This window comes from Cynocephalus volans, chromosome 13, assembly GCF_027409185.1.
Source record: "Cynocephalus volans isolate mCynVol1 chromosome 13, mCynVol1.pri, whole genome shotgun sequence".
Classification (NCBI taxonomy): domain Eukaryota; kingdom Metazoa; phylum Chordata; class Mammalia; order Dermoptera; family Cynocephalidae; genus Cynocephalus; species Cynocephalus volans.
The window spans coordinates 32,777,667-32,792,087 of NC_084472.1; the positions used below are offsets into that span (position 1 = coordinate 32,777,667).

Genomic DNA, 14,421 nt, shown 5'->3' on the forward strand with positions numbered 1-14,421 from the left:
AATATGTTCAATAAAAAAAAAAAGATAATGTGAATCTTTCCATGAACTTTTTAAGTACCCTTGTATATCTTGTAAACCAATTTATATGCTGACAGTGCCTTAAATTTTTCTTACACACACACACACACACACACACACACACACACACACACACACACACACACACACACACACACACACACACACCTACCCACACACCTCCTACCACTATTACTTCAATTCATACCCCTCTCATCTCTTGCTTAGACTGTTGTAATGATTTTTAACAGTTTTCTAACTCATTGCTTTGATTCTAGTCTTAGGCCCCCAAATCCAGAGATATCTTTATAAAATGCAAATTGACTGCAAGACATCAATGACTTAAAAAGAAATAAAAATCTAAATAACTTAGGGTAATATTGAAGATCTGGCTCCTGTTGGTCACTGCAACCTCTTCACTTATTTTGGCACTCTCATGACCAGTTAACCATCCATGCTGTGCTACTTGCATTTCCCTTAATGTGCATATTAATTTCATTTCTCCACATCTTTGCTCCTGATGATCTCTCAGCCAAGGATACTTCCCACCCTACTTGCTTGGTACATCTATAGACTCCTTTTCCAAAATTCATTTTCAGGGTCACATCTTCTCTGGAGCCTTTCCTGACTTCCCCACAATGTGGTCAAAGTGAACCAATCACCTCCACTTTTTTTAAAAAAAATCTTCTCTGTACCTTGTATATAAATGTCTTTCCTAGAACATGTTATCCTTATTTGTTTAAATCTCGCTCTCGCTCTAAGGCCCTTGATGTCTTTTTAAAAAATGTATTACATGTATATTTGTTCCTGCATTATGCTAAGTGCTTTTCATTTATTACCTCATTTATATTTATAGTTTGCCCTGTGAAGTGAGGTAGGTATTATTATTCCCAGATGAGTATGTCAAAGAAGTTACTTGCCCAAAGTTATATTATTACTAAGTACCAGAATAAGATTTGAGCTAAGAATGTTGGACTGACACCTAAGTCTCTGCTTTTATTTGCTCTGCATTACTGTCCTTGTTCTGCTTGTGCCTGTTACATAGTATCCAGAAAGCAGTTATTAAATGACTGGAAGAAAGCTTGGCAGGCCTTTTTTGCTGCCTTGGATGTGCCTCTTCCTGGCTCAAAGGACAGGTTCTAGTTAGTATGTCATCAGATCATAGTAACAGTTTGTCATGTGACTTAAATGACCAAGGCTGAGAGCTTTTAGGAGGATGACCTGATGCCTTAGTTTCTCCTCCCGTGATAACTTGTGGTAAAAGTAGGAAGACAAGAAGAAACTGAGTAATAGAAAAACAAAGACACAAAAAATGTGAACAACAAAAACAAAAACAAAAAAAGTGTTTTCCTGCAACTGTTTATTATAATTTTCAAATATGTAGGAAAGTTGACAGACTATTAAAAGTGAACAACCGTGTGCCTTCTATATAGAGTCCACAATTGTTGATGTTTGGCTATATTTGCTTTGCCCCCTTTCATATTTATATTTATTTATATATAAATGTGTATATGTCATTATAAATATATAAATGTAATATATAAAATATAATTTTATATAGATATAATTTATTTAATTACACAAATTTACTTACATATATAAAAGTTCATTTGCTTATTTCTTTACTGAATCACTTGAAAGTGGCAGGTGTCATGTCATTCTTAAAATACTTTAGACTCATCTTCAAATAATAAGAACATTTTGCTTTATAAACCACGTTATCATACCTAAGAAAATTAGTGATAATTCCATAATATCAACTGTTACTGAATCCATATTCCAATTTCCCTAGTTGTCCCAAGAATGTGTTTTATAGCTATTTTTCTTCCTGAATCAGTATCCAATCATGATTCATAGGTTGCGTTTGGTTGTGTCTCTGGTTTCTTAATCTAGAATAAGCCTTTTACTCCAAACCTTTTTCTCCACGACATTGAACTTTTGAAGAGTTAGGGCCAAGTATTATGCAACATCTCCCACATTCTGGATTTTTATTTGTTCTAATTCCTGTGAAATGGGAGTTAGGTTCACAGGTTTGATTATATTCAGATTAAAAAGACTATTTCATAAGTGATGTCGCCTACTTCATGCATTAGAAGGTACATAATTTCCATTTTTCCACTATTAGTGATCCCTAATTCACTTTCTTTGGATGGTAACCACCAGATTTTGCCATTTAAAGGAATGTTTTCTTTGATAGAAGTAAGTAATCTTGACACCTTATGAATATCTTACTCATTAACCTTGCACCTAATCGTTTTGGTAACCGTTAGTGATCCTCAGCTGAATTAGTTATTACACTGAGGTTTCTAAAATGATGATTTTTAAAATTTGACGATTCCTTCTAAGTAATTAGCTAGCATTCTTCTCTACAGGAGAACTTCATGTTTTTCTCTTCCACCCTTTTCTCCCCTTTTGAAGTATCTCTATGAACTGGTGAAGTTTTATTTATTCTGTTTTCTATTAATTAGAGTGATTATTTCAGTGCTCAAATTGTCCCAAATTTGGCTAATGAGAATCCCCCTCAGGCTAGCTCCTATTCCTGTGACAAGCTCCCATCTGTTTGTCATTGAACACTTTCTTGCACTATAGCATAACAAGATGTTTCAACTCACTTTGTGTTTTCCCTACCCTAGAATAGGATTCAGCCATTTTTCCAAGGAGCCTTAGTTCCAAAAAAGGAGATTTTTTAAAAAATTTAGTGATTCACCTTTTCTTCTCTCACAGAGGTCTTCCTTCATTTGGTTCTGTATTAGATCAGGATTACTAATTACCAGAGCCAAGTATCCCAGGTGTCAGAGACTAGGGTAAGGTAGGGTGGTGGAGTGAATTCAACTAGGCCAGAGGAATTCTTCCAATTCTTCCAGCTTAAGACAATCTCTTTCTACTTTGGCAGCCTGCTAGTAGAATATCCTGTCTCTGATCCTTTCTCTCTCATCCTCTGATTTTTCTCTCACACAGAGTTTTTATTCCTTCACTAATCTCACTATCTATTCTGCTTTGATCTTTTATTTTTCTATATAATACATTTTAGAGTTAAGCCTTTAAACCTTGTAAAATGACCATTTTGGGGCAGCCATTTTAGCTAATTAATTTGATGTTTAGGTTTTGATGTGATCTTGCTTAGTACTGATTTATAATTATGATATCCTGTGAAGACTTCTTTCTCTGAAGAGGTTGTGATGACTGCTATTTTTCTCAGTTTTTAGACTGTTATTGGACAGAGACTCCATTGTGTTAAATTCATGCACCTTGGTGTACACCTTCTGTCAGGTTCAATTTTCTACATCTATTGCATTCTTTTTTGTCAATTGGGCAGAATTGAGTTAAACGTGTCTTCTCTTTCATTGTATCCCCCAATCAGTGAAGAAGGCATTTTACCCACATTTTCCTAACATAAATCTCTCTCATCAGATGGAGGGTTGAAGTCTCATTGAGTTAGGAAGGGAGGAAAGGGGGGGAGGGGCATTTTAAAATCTAATGAATCAAGAAAGAAATAAAAAATTGATAAAGGTAGGACTTCTTGTTTTTAATATTCTGCTGCATAGCATGTGTTTAAATTAATTTGCCTATAATTTATCTCAAATGCTGACATTTAACTCCTCGGCTGTATGATTGTGCTTAATTTTTCCAGAGTAAAATTCATATTCTGTGACCAGCCTAATATGTTCATCTACTATAAAAATTACTGCCTATGGTAACAGCTAGAATAAAAATTTCTTTCTATCTACAGAATAGCTGGCAGAGACTCCTGGGACCACCACAAATCATTCCCGTTTTTTGGAGCTTGCTGACAAAAAGCATGGAAATGTAAACTAGCTTGGTCTATCATAGATTGACTTTGAAAACCTATTAGCTTATTTAGACTACCATTCATACTATTGTTGTTGTTGTTGTTGTTTTTTCAAGATTCTGAGTATTCAACAAGCTCTTCCAATTAATGTATTCTCTAAGCTTAATAACATCCTTTCACTGTGAACCAGCTCGTCTTCCATAAGCTATCTCTGATTTTTTTGTTGTTGTTGTTAAAGGTTAATAATGAGGATAATGAAGGAATTCGTTATTTATGCAGTCATGATTGGCAGAAGTTATTAGAACAGAAATCTGCCCAGAAGCAATGATTAGGTTATAAAAATGTTAAGGAATACTGAAATTAGTCATCGTTTTTAACATTTAAGAAATACTCTTCCCACTCTTAATCATGATGACCTGTTATAAAAGTACAGAATAATCCAATTGGACAGTAATTTTTATAACAACAGCATACATAATTAAGTGTTAAGGGGGGATTCAGAAATGATCTGAAGAAAAAGGAGCCTGGGGAGGAGATTACCACAGTGGGAGATAAGGAACAGAGTTCTCTCTTGGATAGAACTCTCTGTCTCCCAGACACCTGATTTATGAAGTTAGGTGACCTTTCCCATTTAGTATCTTCATCTTGAGCACTTTGCAGGCTTTAGGAGCTGTGAGAGGGTACCCCAGGTTAGACTGACATGTTGTTCTTTATAACAAAATATAAAAAATGTAGGAATATATATGGGCAGAAAATTCTCTAGTGATGGTTTTAGTAACGAAACATTGACTTAACTGATGTTTTGCAAAACAAACAAGACAAAAATCAAATTATAATCCCTTTATGTTCAGTATAGTTGGGAATTTACCAGAACAGTGTTCATTTCTACCCCACATTTTTTCTTAACAGTTTTATTGAGATATAATCCACATACAGTAAAATTCACCCTTTGGAAATATACAATTAAATGGTTTTGAGTATAATCCCAAAGGTGTGCAAAACCCACCACTATCTTAATTCCAAAATATGTTCATCTCCTTCCCTCCCAAACCAGTACTTATTAGTACTTACTTCCCATTTCTTCTCACCCAAACCATAGCAACCACTTATTTACTTTTTGTCTGTATGAATTTGCCAATTCTGGACATTTCATATAAATGAAATCATACAATATGTGGCCTTTTGTGTCTGTCTTTTTTCATGTAGCATAATGTTTTTAAGGTTCGTCCATGCTGTAGCATATAGCAGTACTTTATTCCTTTTTATGGCTGAATAATTTTCCATTGTATGGATAGCCTGCATTTTGCTTATCCGTTTATCAGTTGGTGGACATTTAGGTTGTTTTCACTTTTTCACTGTTATGAATGATACTGTTTTGAATATGCATGTATGAATTTTTGTGTGGACATATGTTTTCACTTCTCTTGGATCTATACCTTGGAGTGGGTATATGTAACTTTACTTCTAACTTTTTGAAACACTGCTAAATTATTTTCCAAAGCAGGAGCACAATTTTACATTCCCATTAGCTATGTAAGAGGGTTCCAGTTTCTCTACATCCTTGTTAACACTTGTTATTTTTAGTCTTTTTGATTATGGCACCCTTATGGATGCAAAGTTATATCTCATTGTGCTTTTTATTTGCATTTCCCTAATGGCTAACATGTTGAGCATCTGTTCTGGTGTTTCTGGGCCATTTGTAAATTTTCTTTTGGGAAATGTCTATTCAAAGCCTTTGCCCATTTTTTAGCTGGCTTAATGGTCTTTTTATTGCTGAGTTGTGTGAGGTCTTTTTAGATTCTGTATAACAGTCCTTTATCATATATATATGATATCCAAATATTTGCTCTCATTTTGGGAGTTGTCTTTTCAGTTAAATGGTGGCCTTTGCAGCACAAAAATTTTTAATCTTGAAATTGAATTTATCTATTTTTTCTTGAGTTGCTTGTGCTTTTAAGCAGTCATCACCTAGCCCACAGCCATAAAAATGTACTTTTATGGTTTCTTCTAAGACTTTTATAGTTTTAATTCTTATATTTAGATCAACGATCCGTTTTCAGGCTTAATATGGTATTAGATAGGGATTCCTTTACATGTATCTGCATTTATTTTTATTTATTCAAATTTAAAGAATTGAGAGAGAAGTTTCTCTTCAAATGGGATGACCATTGCTACTGTCTTTGTGAATTATTGTTTCATGATTTTTGGTGAGATACATATACTGTTTTCATCTGAGGAATTTATACTCACCTACTCTTTCACCAAATATCATTCCATTTCTGTCTGTTTTGTTTATTGGAATCTGAAAAGCAGCACTGATGGATGCAGTTTGAATCAATTTTTTAAGTTGCTTTTTTCCCTTAACTTGCAATCTCACCTCTTCAGCTCCAGTATAGAGAATGCCAAGAACTTCTAAGCCTCTATCAGAAATATCTATCAGAACAGCAGGAGAAGCTCACCATGTCTCTCTCAGAACTTGGTGCTGCTAGAATTCAGGAACAACAGGTAAGCATCTTTATTCTTACCTTTTTTTGTATTTAATGGATCAGCAAGGTGTCAGAAAAGTCATTTGCCTTTTATGTTCATTGTCTCACAGTATATAATATTGTTTTAAAACATATAAATATAGCATGTGATTGAGCTTTGGTGTCTTTTACCTCCCTCTTTCCCTTTCCTCTCCTGTTCTGGGGCCTAGAGGTCAGGAATGATTACTTGAAGCAGGTTGTGGATCACTAGGGGAAGGTCCCCATTGTTTGAAAGCACAGGAGGAATGTTAAAACAGTGCTCTGTTACTTAATGAAGAAGATTAGGTGTGCTGTTAGTTACTCAGTGTCCTTATGGAAAATACTAATGAGCCTTTCCTAACTTATGTTTACAATTTTGAGAATAATAAAAGTGCCTTGGTGACTTATAAAAACTCTAATTGGAGAACATTGGAATATTTTGCATATGTTTGCATATATGTATTAGTCACATAAATATGTATAATATGAGAGTGTTTATATATAAACATTTATATACATATCACCAAATGGTATGTATGAATATTATATAATTAAATGTTCATGAACCTTGCCATTTGTAATGTGAAACAAGCACTAAAGACAAATTTCTTGCCTTCTAGCAACTGATACATGATCTCATTTTATATTCATATGAGTATATCAAATGTATAAAGATAATCCTTATATATGAAAACATTGTAGAAACAACTGTATAATAGGGTCAAAGTCATTAACTGTCAAAAATATGGATAATGTAGTAAAGTGTTATTATCCCCTTTGAATAGTATCAGGTCCTAATCAGAGTTTTTGCAAATCTTCTAAAGAACATCATTGCTATTCAGCATAGAGACAGCTATTTCAAATGGATTAAGGGTTTTGGCAAAGGGAATTCCAGTTTTGAACCTAAAGTTTGCACATATGGAAAAGTTATTTTAAAAAGTAGTAATAATAATTTTGCTGGAATGTAGTATAGCTGAGACTTTTAACATATCCTATTTTTTGAAGTCAAAAAATTTTAAGAGATAGCTAAATTATGAATGGTTTGTGTTCTAATTTGAAATATTTTCTTTTGTTCTCTTTTCTGGAAACCTAGGTTATAGAATGAGGTGAGAAAGGTTGGCAGCTAGTCTTGATTGTTTATGTGAATTTTCCCTGCCACTTTGAAAACAGGTCAGGCAGTTTTTAAGGTAGCCCTCGCCTGTTACTCTTGGCAGAACTAGAAATTGTAGCTTGAAGATCACATTTTTGACCTTTGTTTTTTGCATTTTGTTTTTCGTCATGCTCTGCATGACATAAGTGTGAGTAGAGGGCACAAAACTGAAGGGCAACACATTTGGTAAAGGTATGGGAGGGGAGGCAGATGAACCTTTTATGTACCAGTATTAATAGAGTCTTACAACATTAAGGATATAGACTGAGAGTCAAGAAATAGTCACTAGGGGCTTCTAAAGACTTCTAGATAAGAAGGCCTAAACTTTTTCCTATCTACTTCTGAAATTGGGGAAAATAAAACTTTCTCAGGTATTAGTGATTTATATTTAAGCTACTGATTCTTTGGAGTTTCCATTAGAGACCAGTGATGTCTATCAATGACTCCCTTAACCTTAACCTTGAGGGGGAAAACTAAAAAAATCACGAGTGCTAGAATGAAAATGTAGGCCAACTATATTTATGTAGTACATACAGTGTATGTACCATAACACATGTTAAATCATTTAATCCTAAACCAATGAGGTAAGGTAGTTTATTATCTTTTTATAGAGGAGGAATCCCAGAGACAGAATGAGTGACTTGACCGGGTCATACAGCTAGCAAGTTGGAAAAGCCAAAATATGAACCCAGTCTGACTGGCTTCTTAGTTTGTTGAAGAAAGATAAGAAAAATTTGACTAAATATTCTTGTTTCTATAACTAACTCTTCCTGGCTCTTAATCTAACATAACTCATACACATTTTTGAAAACCAAAGCACAAATATGCTAGAGATGGGGGAAAACTATTTTCTTTCCTTGTAAGAAGCTACAATATTAGGTAAAACATAAAATTTTGTTCTCAAAATAAAAAAAAAAAAACCTTTTCACCTCACCTTCTCCTTTTCTGATGGAGATGGTAGCAGCTCATTTTTCACTAGGCATTTATTTGATTTTGAGAGAGAGACTTGTTCTGTTTCTTCTTTGCCATCTGGCTCAAATTGCATATTGTGGGTTTTGGTTATACTTTTATTAAATTTACAGTTCTCCAGGAAAGTGCCCTAACTTATGATTTTCTTTTTTGACTTCTGCCATTTCCTTGAAAAGAAATTGCTTCATTTACAAGGTGAAGTTTTTTTTAGTTTTTCTCCCCATTCTCTTTCTTGCTTTGCCTAAAAGATGAATACATTCTACATTCATTTTGTAATTCATTGAGCATCACCAGTTTTTTATTGTGGGTTCTAGAGAGGTGTTTTACTTGTTCTGTTTAGATGAAGTATTTCACTGATGTGTGTCTGTTACCCTATTATCTCATCTTTTTTTTTTTTTTCTATTTTTTTGTTTAAATTTTATTTTCTCGATATACATTGTGGCTGATTATTGTTGCCCATCACCAAAACCTCCCTCCCTCCTTCCTCCTCCCTCCCCCCCACCGATGTCCCCTCTGTTTGCTTGTTGTATCAACTTCAAGTAATTGTGGTTGTTATATCTTCTTCCCCCCCTCCAGTTTTTTTTTTTTTGTGTGTGTGTGTGTGTGTGTGAATTTATATATTAATTTTTAGCTCCCACCAATAAGTGAGAACATGTGGTATTTCTCTTTCTGTGCCTGACTTGTTTCAATTATAATTCTCTCAAGGTCCATCCATGTTGTTGCAAATGGCAGTATTTCATTCATTTTTATAGCTGAGTAGTAGTCCATTGTGTAGATGTACCACATTTTCCGTATCCACTCATCTGATGATGGACATTTGGGCTGGTTCCAACTCTTGGCTATTGTAAAGAGTGCTGCGATGAACATTGGGGAACAGGTATACCTTCGACTTGATGATTTCCATTCCTCTGGGTATATTCCCAGCAGTGGGATAGCTGGGTCGTATGGTAGATGTATCTGCAATTGTTTGAGGAACCTCCATACCATTTTCCATAGAGGCTGCACCATTTTGCAGTCCCACCGACAATGTATGAGAGTTCCTTTTTCTCCACAACCTCGCCAGCATTTATCGTTCATAGTCTTTTGGATTTTAGCCTTCCTAACTGGGGTTAGATGGTATCTCAGTGTGGTTTTGATTTGCATTTCCCGGATGCTGAGTGATGTTGAGCATTTTTTCATATGTCTGTTGGCCATTTGTATATCTTCCTTAGAGAAATGCCTACTTAGCTCTTTTGCCCATTTTTTAATTGGGTTGCTTGTTTTCTTCTTGTAAAGTTGTTTGAGTTCCTTATATATTCTGGATATTAATCCTTTGTCAGATGTATATTTTGCAAATATTTTCTCCCACTCTGTTGGTTGTCTTTTAACTCTGTTAATTGTTTCTTTTGCTGTGCAGAAGCTTTTTAGTTTGATATAATCTCATTTATTTTTCCTTTGGTTGCCCGTGCTTTTGGGGTCGTATTCATGAAGTCTGTGTCCAGTCCTATTTCCTGAAGTGTTTCTCCTATGTTTTCTTTAAGAAGTTTTATTGTTTCAGGGTGTATATTTAAATCCTTAATCCATTTTGAGTTGATTTTAGTATATGGTGAGAGGTATGGGTCTAGTTTCATTCTCCTGCATATGGATATCCAGTTATCCCAGCACCATTTGCTGAAGAGGCAGTCCCTTCCCCAGTGAATAGGCTTGGTGCCTTTGTCAAAGATCAGATGGCAGTAATGTGTGGGTTGATTTCTGGATTCTCTATTCTATTCCATTGGTCAGTGTGTCTGTTTTTATGCCAGTACCATACTGTTTTGGTTATTATAGCTTTGTAGTATAGCTTAAAGTCAGGTCGTGTTATGCCTCCAGCTTTATTTTTTTTGCTCAGCATTGCTTTGGCTATGTGTGGTCTTTTATTATTCCATATAAATGTCTGGATAGTTCTTTCTATTTCTGAGAAAAATGTCTTTGGAATTTTGATGGGGATTGCATTGAATTTGTATATCACATTGGGTAGTATGGACATTTTCACTATGTTGATTCTTCCAGTCCAAGAGCATGGAATATCTTTCCATCTTCTTGTATCCTCTCTAATTTCTTTCAGCAGTGGTTTGTAGTTCTCATTATAGAGATTTTCCCCTCTTGGTTAACTCAATTCCTAAGTATTTTATTTTTTTGGTGGCTATTGTAAATGGGCAGGCTTTCTTGATTTCTCCTTCTGCATGTTCACTATTGGAGAAAAGAAATGCTACTGATTTTTGTGTGTTGATTTTGTATCCTGCTACTGTGCTGAAATCATTTATCAATTCCAGCAGTTTTCTTGTAGAGGTTTGAGGCTGTTCGATATATAGGATCATGTCATCTGCAAACAGGGACAGTTTGACTTCCTCTTTTCCAATCTGGATGCCCTTTATTTCCTTCTCTTCTCTGATTGCTCTGGCTAGTACTTCCAACACTATGTTGAATAGGATTGGTGAGAGTGGGCATCCTTGTCTAGTTCCTGTTCTTAAAGGAAAAGCTTTCAGCTTTTCCCCATTCAGGATGATATTGGCTGTGGGTTTGGCATATATGGCTTTAATTATGTTGAGATACTTTCCCTCTATACCTAACTTATAGAGGGTCTTTGTCATGAATGAGTGCTGAACTTTATCAGATGCTTTTTCAGCATCTATAGAGATGATCATATGGTCCTTGTGTTTGACTTTATTAATATGGTGTATCACATTTATTGATTTGCGTATGTTGAACCAACCTTGCATCCCTGGGATGAATCCCACTTGATCTTGGTGAATAATTTTACGCATGTGTTGCTGTATTCTGTTTGCTAGTATTTTAGTGAGGATTTTTGCATCTATATTCATCAAGGATATCGGCCTGTAGTTTTCTTTTTTGGTTATATCTTTACCTGGTTTTGGTATCAGGATGATGTTTGCTTCACAGAATGAGTTTGGGAGATTTGCGTCCGTTTCAATCTTTTGGAATAGTCTGTAAAGAATCGGTGTCAATTCCTCTTTGAATGTTTGGTAAAATTCTGCTGTGAATCCATCTGGTCCTGGGCTTTTCTTTGTTGGGAGCCTTCTGCTAACAGCTTCAATCTCCTTTATTGTTATTGGTCTGTTCAAATTTTCTACGTCTTCATGGTTCAGTTTTGGGAGCTTGTGTGTGTCCAGAAATTTATCCATTTCCTCCAGATTTTCAAATTTGTTGGCGTATAGTTGTTTATAGTAGTCTCGAATGATTCCTTGTATTTCAGATGAATCAGTTGTAATATCGCCTTTTTCATTTCTAATTTTTGTTATTTGAGTCTTCTCTCTTCTTATTTTTGTTAGCTATGCTAATGGTTTGTCAATTTTATTTATCTTTTCAAAAAACCAACTTTTTGCTTCGTTGATCTTTTGTATTGTTTTTTGGTTTTCAATTTCATTCAGTTCTGCTCTGATCTTAATGATTTCTTTCCGTCTGCTAACTTTAGGTTTGGATTGTTCTTGTTTTTCTAGTTCTTTAAGGTGAAGTGTTAGGTTGTTCACTTTCCATCTTTCCATTCTTCTGAGGTGAGCATTTAATGCAATAAATTTCCCCTATTATCTCATCTTAAGAAGTAGTATTTACCCATAGTATCTTAGTCTTCAGTGTGGAAGATCTAATAAACATAGTTTTGGTGGAAAATCATTTTTTAAAATTTTTATTTTTTACCAGACTCAAAATAAAATTTATTGAGTGCAGAAGAAAAATATACGGTACATACAATAGCTCTGTGATATTTGCAGCTTTAACATTGTCTTTTGGTTTTTTTTTGGCCACAGAACAAGTTTTAATATATTTAAAAAGATTAAGATCGTAGGGACTATGTTCTCTGACCACAATAACAGAGGGAAATTTAGAAAATACACAAATGTGTGCAAATTAAACAACACTCTCCTAAATAAACAATAGGTAAAAAGAAAAATCACAGGGAAATTAGAGAGTACTTTGAAATGAAAATCAAAGCACAACATATCAAAATTCATAGGATGCAGGGCTCATGCAATGCTTAGAGGAAAATTTATACTTGTAAACACCTATATTAAATATAAGAAAAATCTCAAATCAGTAATGTGAACTTCTACCTTAAGAAAACAGAAAGAGAAAACTAAGCCAAAAGCAAATATAAGTAGGAAATCACAAAGATTACAACAGAAATATATAGAGAATTAAAAAGCAACTTTTCTCTTGAATCAACAAGACCAGAAGTTGATTCTTTAAAAAGATCAACAAAATTTGCAAACCGTTATCTAGACCGACCAAGGAAAAAAGAAGACTGAAATTACTAAGATCAGAAATAAAGCAGGGGCTTCATTACATTGTCATTATGGATTTTTGTGGTGGTAAGATTCAGTTTCTTTCTTTTTCTCATTTGCATTTTTATTCTACCAGTGAGTTTTGTTCTTTCTTGTGTAATCGTGGTAGTGATTATCCTTTTTTGGATTCCGGATGCAGGACTTCCTTGAGAATTTCTTGTAGGACTGGTTGTGTGGAGGTGAACTCCTGCAGTTTTTGTTTATCTGGAAAATAAACAATTTTTCTCTCATTTCTGAAGGATAGTCTTGCTGGGTTTAGTATTCTTGGCTGGCAGTTTTTTATTTTAGTATGTTGAATATATTATCCCATTTTCTTCTGGCCTGTAGAGTTTCTGTTGAGAAGTTGGCTAGGGGCTCCCTTACAGGTGACTTGATGCTTTTCTCTTGCTTCTTTTAAGATTCTCTTTGTCTTTGAGCTTTGTCAGTTTCCCTATAAAGTATCTTGAAGAGGATCTTTTTGAGTTGAATCTATTTGGGAATCTTTGAGCCTCCTGGATCTGAAGATCCATGTCCCTCCCTCTACCTGGGACGTTTCCATTATCATTTCATTGAATAGGTTTTCCATGCCTTTTCCTTTCTCCTCCCCTTCTGGAACACCTATAATTTGAATGTTTGTAAGTTTCAAGTTGTCTGCTAGGTCTCTTAGATTTTCTTCATTTAAAAAAATGTATTTTCCTTTTTTGTCTGGCTGGATTATTTCAAAAGACTATTTTTAAGATCAGAAATTCTTCTACTTGTTTTAGCCTGCTGCTTAAGCTCTCAGTTGTATTTTTTATTTTGTTGAGTGAATCTTTCAGTTCCATGAGTTCTGCTACATTCTTTTTTAAGGTATTAATGTCTGTAAATTTTCTCTTTCGTAATCTGGATTTTTTTTTTTTCTCATTTCATTATGTTGTCTGGGTCTTCTCATATCTCAGTGAGGTTCTTTAAGATTGTTACTCAAAATTCCTTTTCATTCATTTCAAGGGTTGCCTGCTTTATAAGGTCTGGTATTTGATAATTACTGTATTCTTTTTGTGTCATATTTTCTTGGGTTTTCGTATTTCTAGTATTCTGTGTTGATGTCTGGTCATCTGATAGAACAGTTGCTTCTTCTATTACTCTGGAGTGGGCTTTGAGGAAAGAGACGTCCTCCTCTTTTTCCGGTATCTGCTGGTGACTCTCTGTGTCAATGCAGTCAAGTGGCTGTGGCTACTGCTGTGGCATAAAGCCACTTTTGCAGCAGCCATGGCAGTGGCAGTGGTTGTGGTTGTGGCTGTGGCTGTGGTAGGCCACTTGTTGGGAAGTGGTGTTTTTGGTGCACTAATTTGCCTGCTCCCAGGTGGAGGGGCTGCCCTTGGCTCCTTCCTAGGACCCTGGTGTTGCTGTCTTTGTAAGGATACTTTAGAGTGTAGCTTTTTCCTATCACATTTGAGAGTTATTTCTTTTATGGTGAATGTAAACTTACACAGTGTCACCTCGAACCATGTTTATAATTTCTATTTTTGTGTTATTTGATAGACTGTACCATTTTAGAAATGTTGCATTTCCTCAGTACTCTGTGTATTAAGAGAATGCCTAAGCAGAATTTGGAATAGCTTCTCCCACTCCAGTTTGAAAATATTGGTGTGCAAGCCTACCTTAGTATTTTTCTCAACTCTGCATTATTTTGGTGGGTAGGTATAAGGAGATTTA

The 14,421-nt window shown here is 34.9% G+C and overlaps 1 protein-coding gene across 3 annotated transcripts in view; it reads left to right on the forward strand.

Moving 5' to 3' along the window:
- The window catches only part of KIAA1328 (KIAA1328 ortholog), a 357,584-nt gene that overhangs the window by 119,926 nt on the left and 223,237 nt on the right, over positions 1-14,421 (forward strand). For all 3 annotated transcript variants that reach the window (XM_063077081.1, XM_063077082.1, XM_063077083.1), the window contains exon 6: positions 6,186-6,313. In XM_063077081.1, coding sequence (XP_062933151.1) covers positions 6,186-6,313 — 128 coding nt within the window. The remainder of the gene's footprint in view (positions 1-6,185; positions 6,314-14,421) is intronic.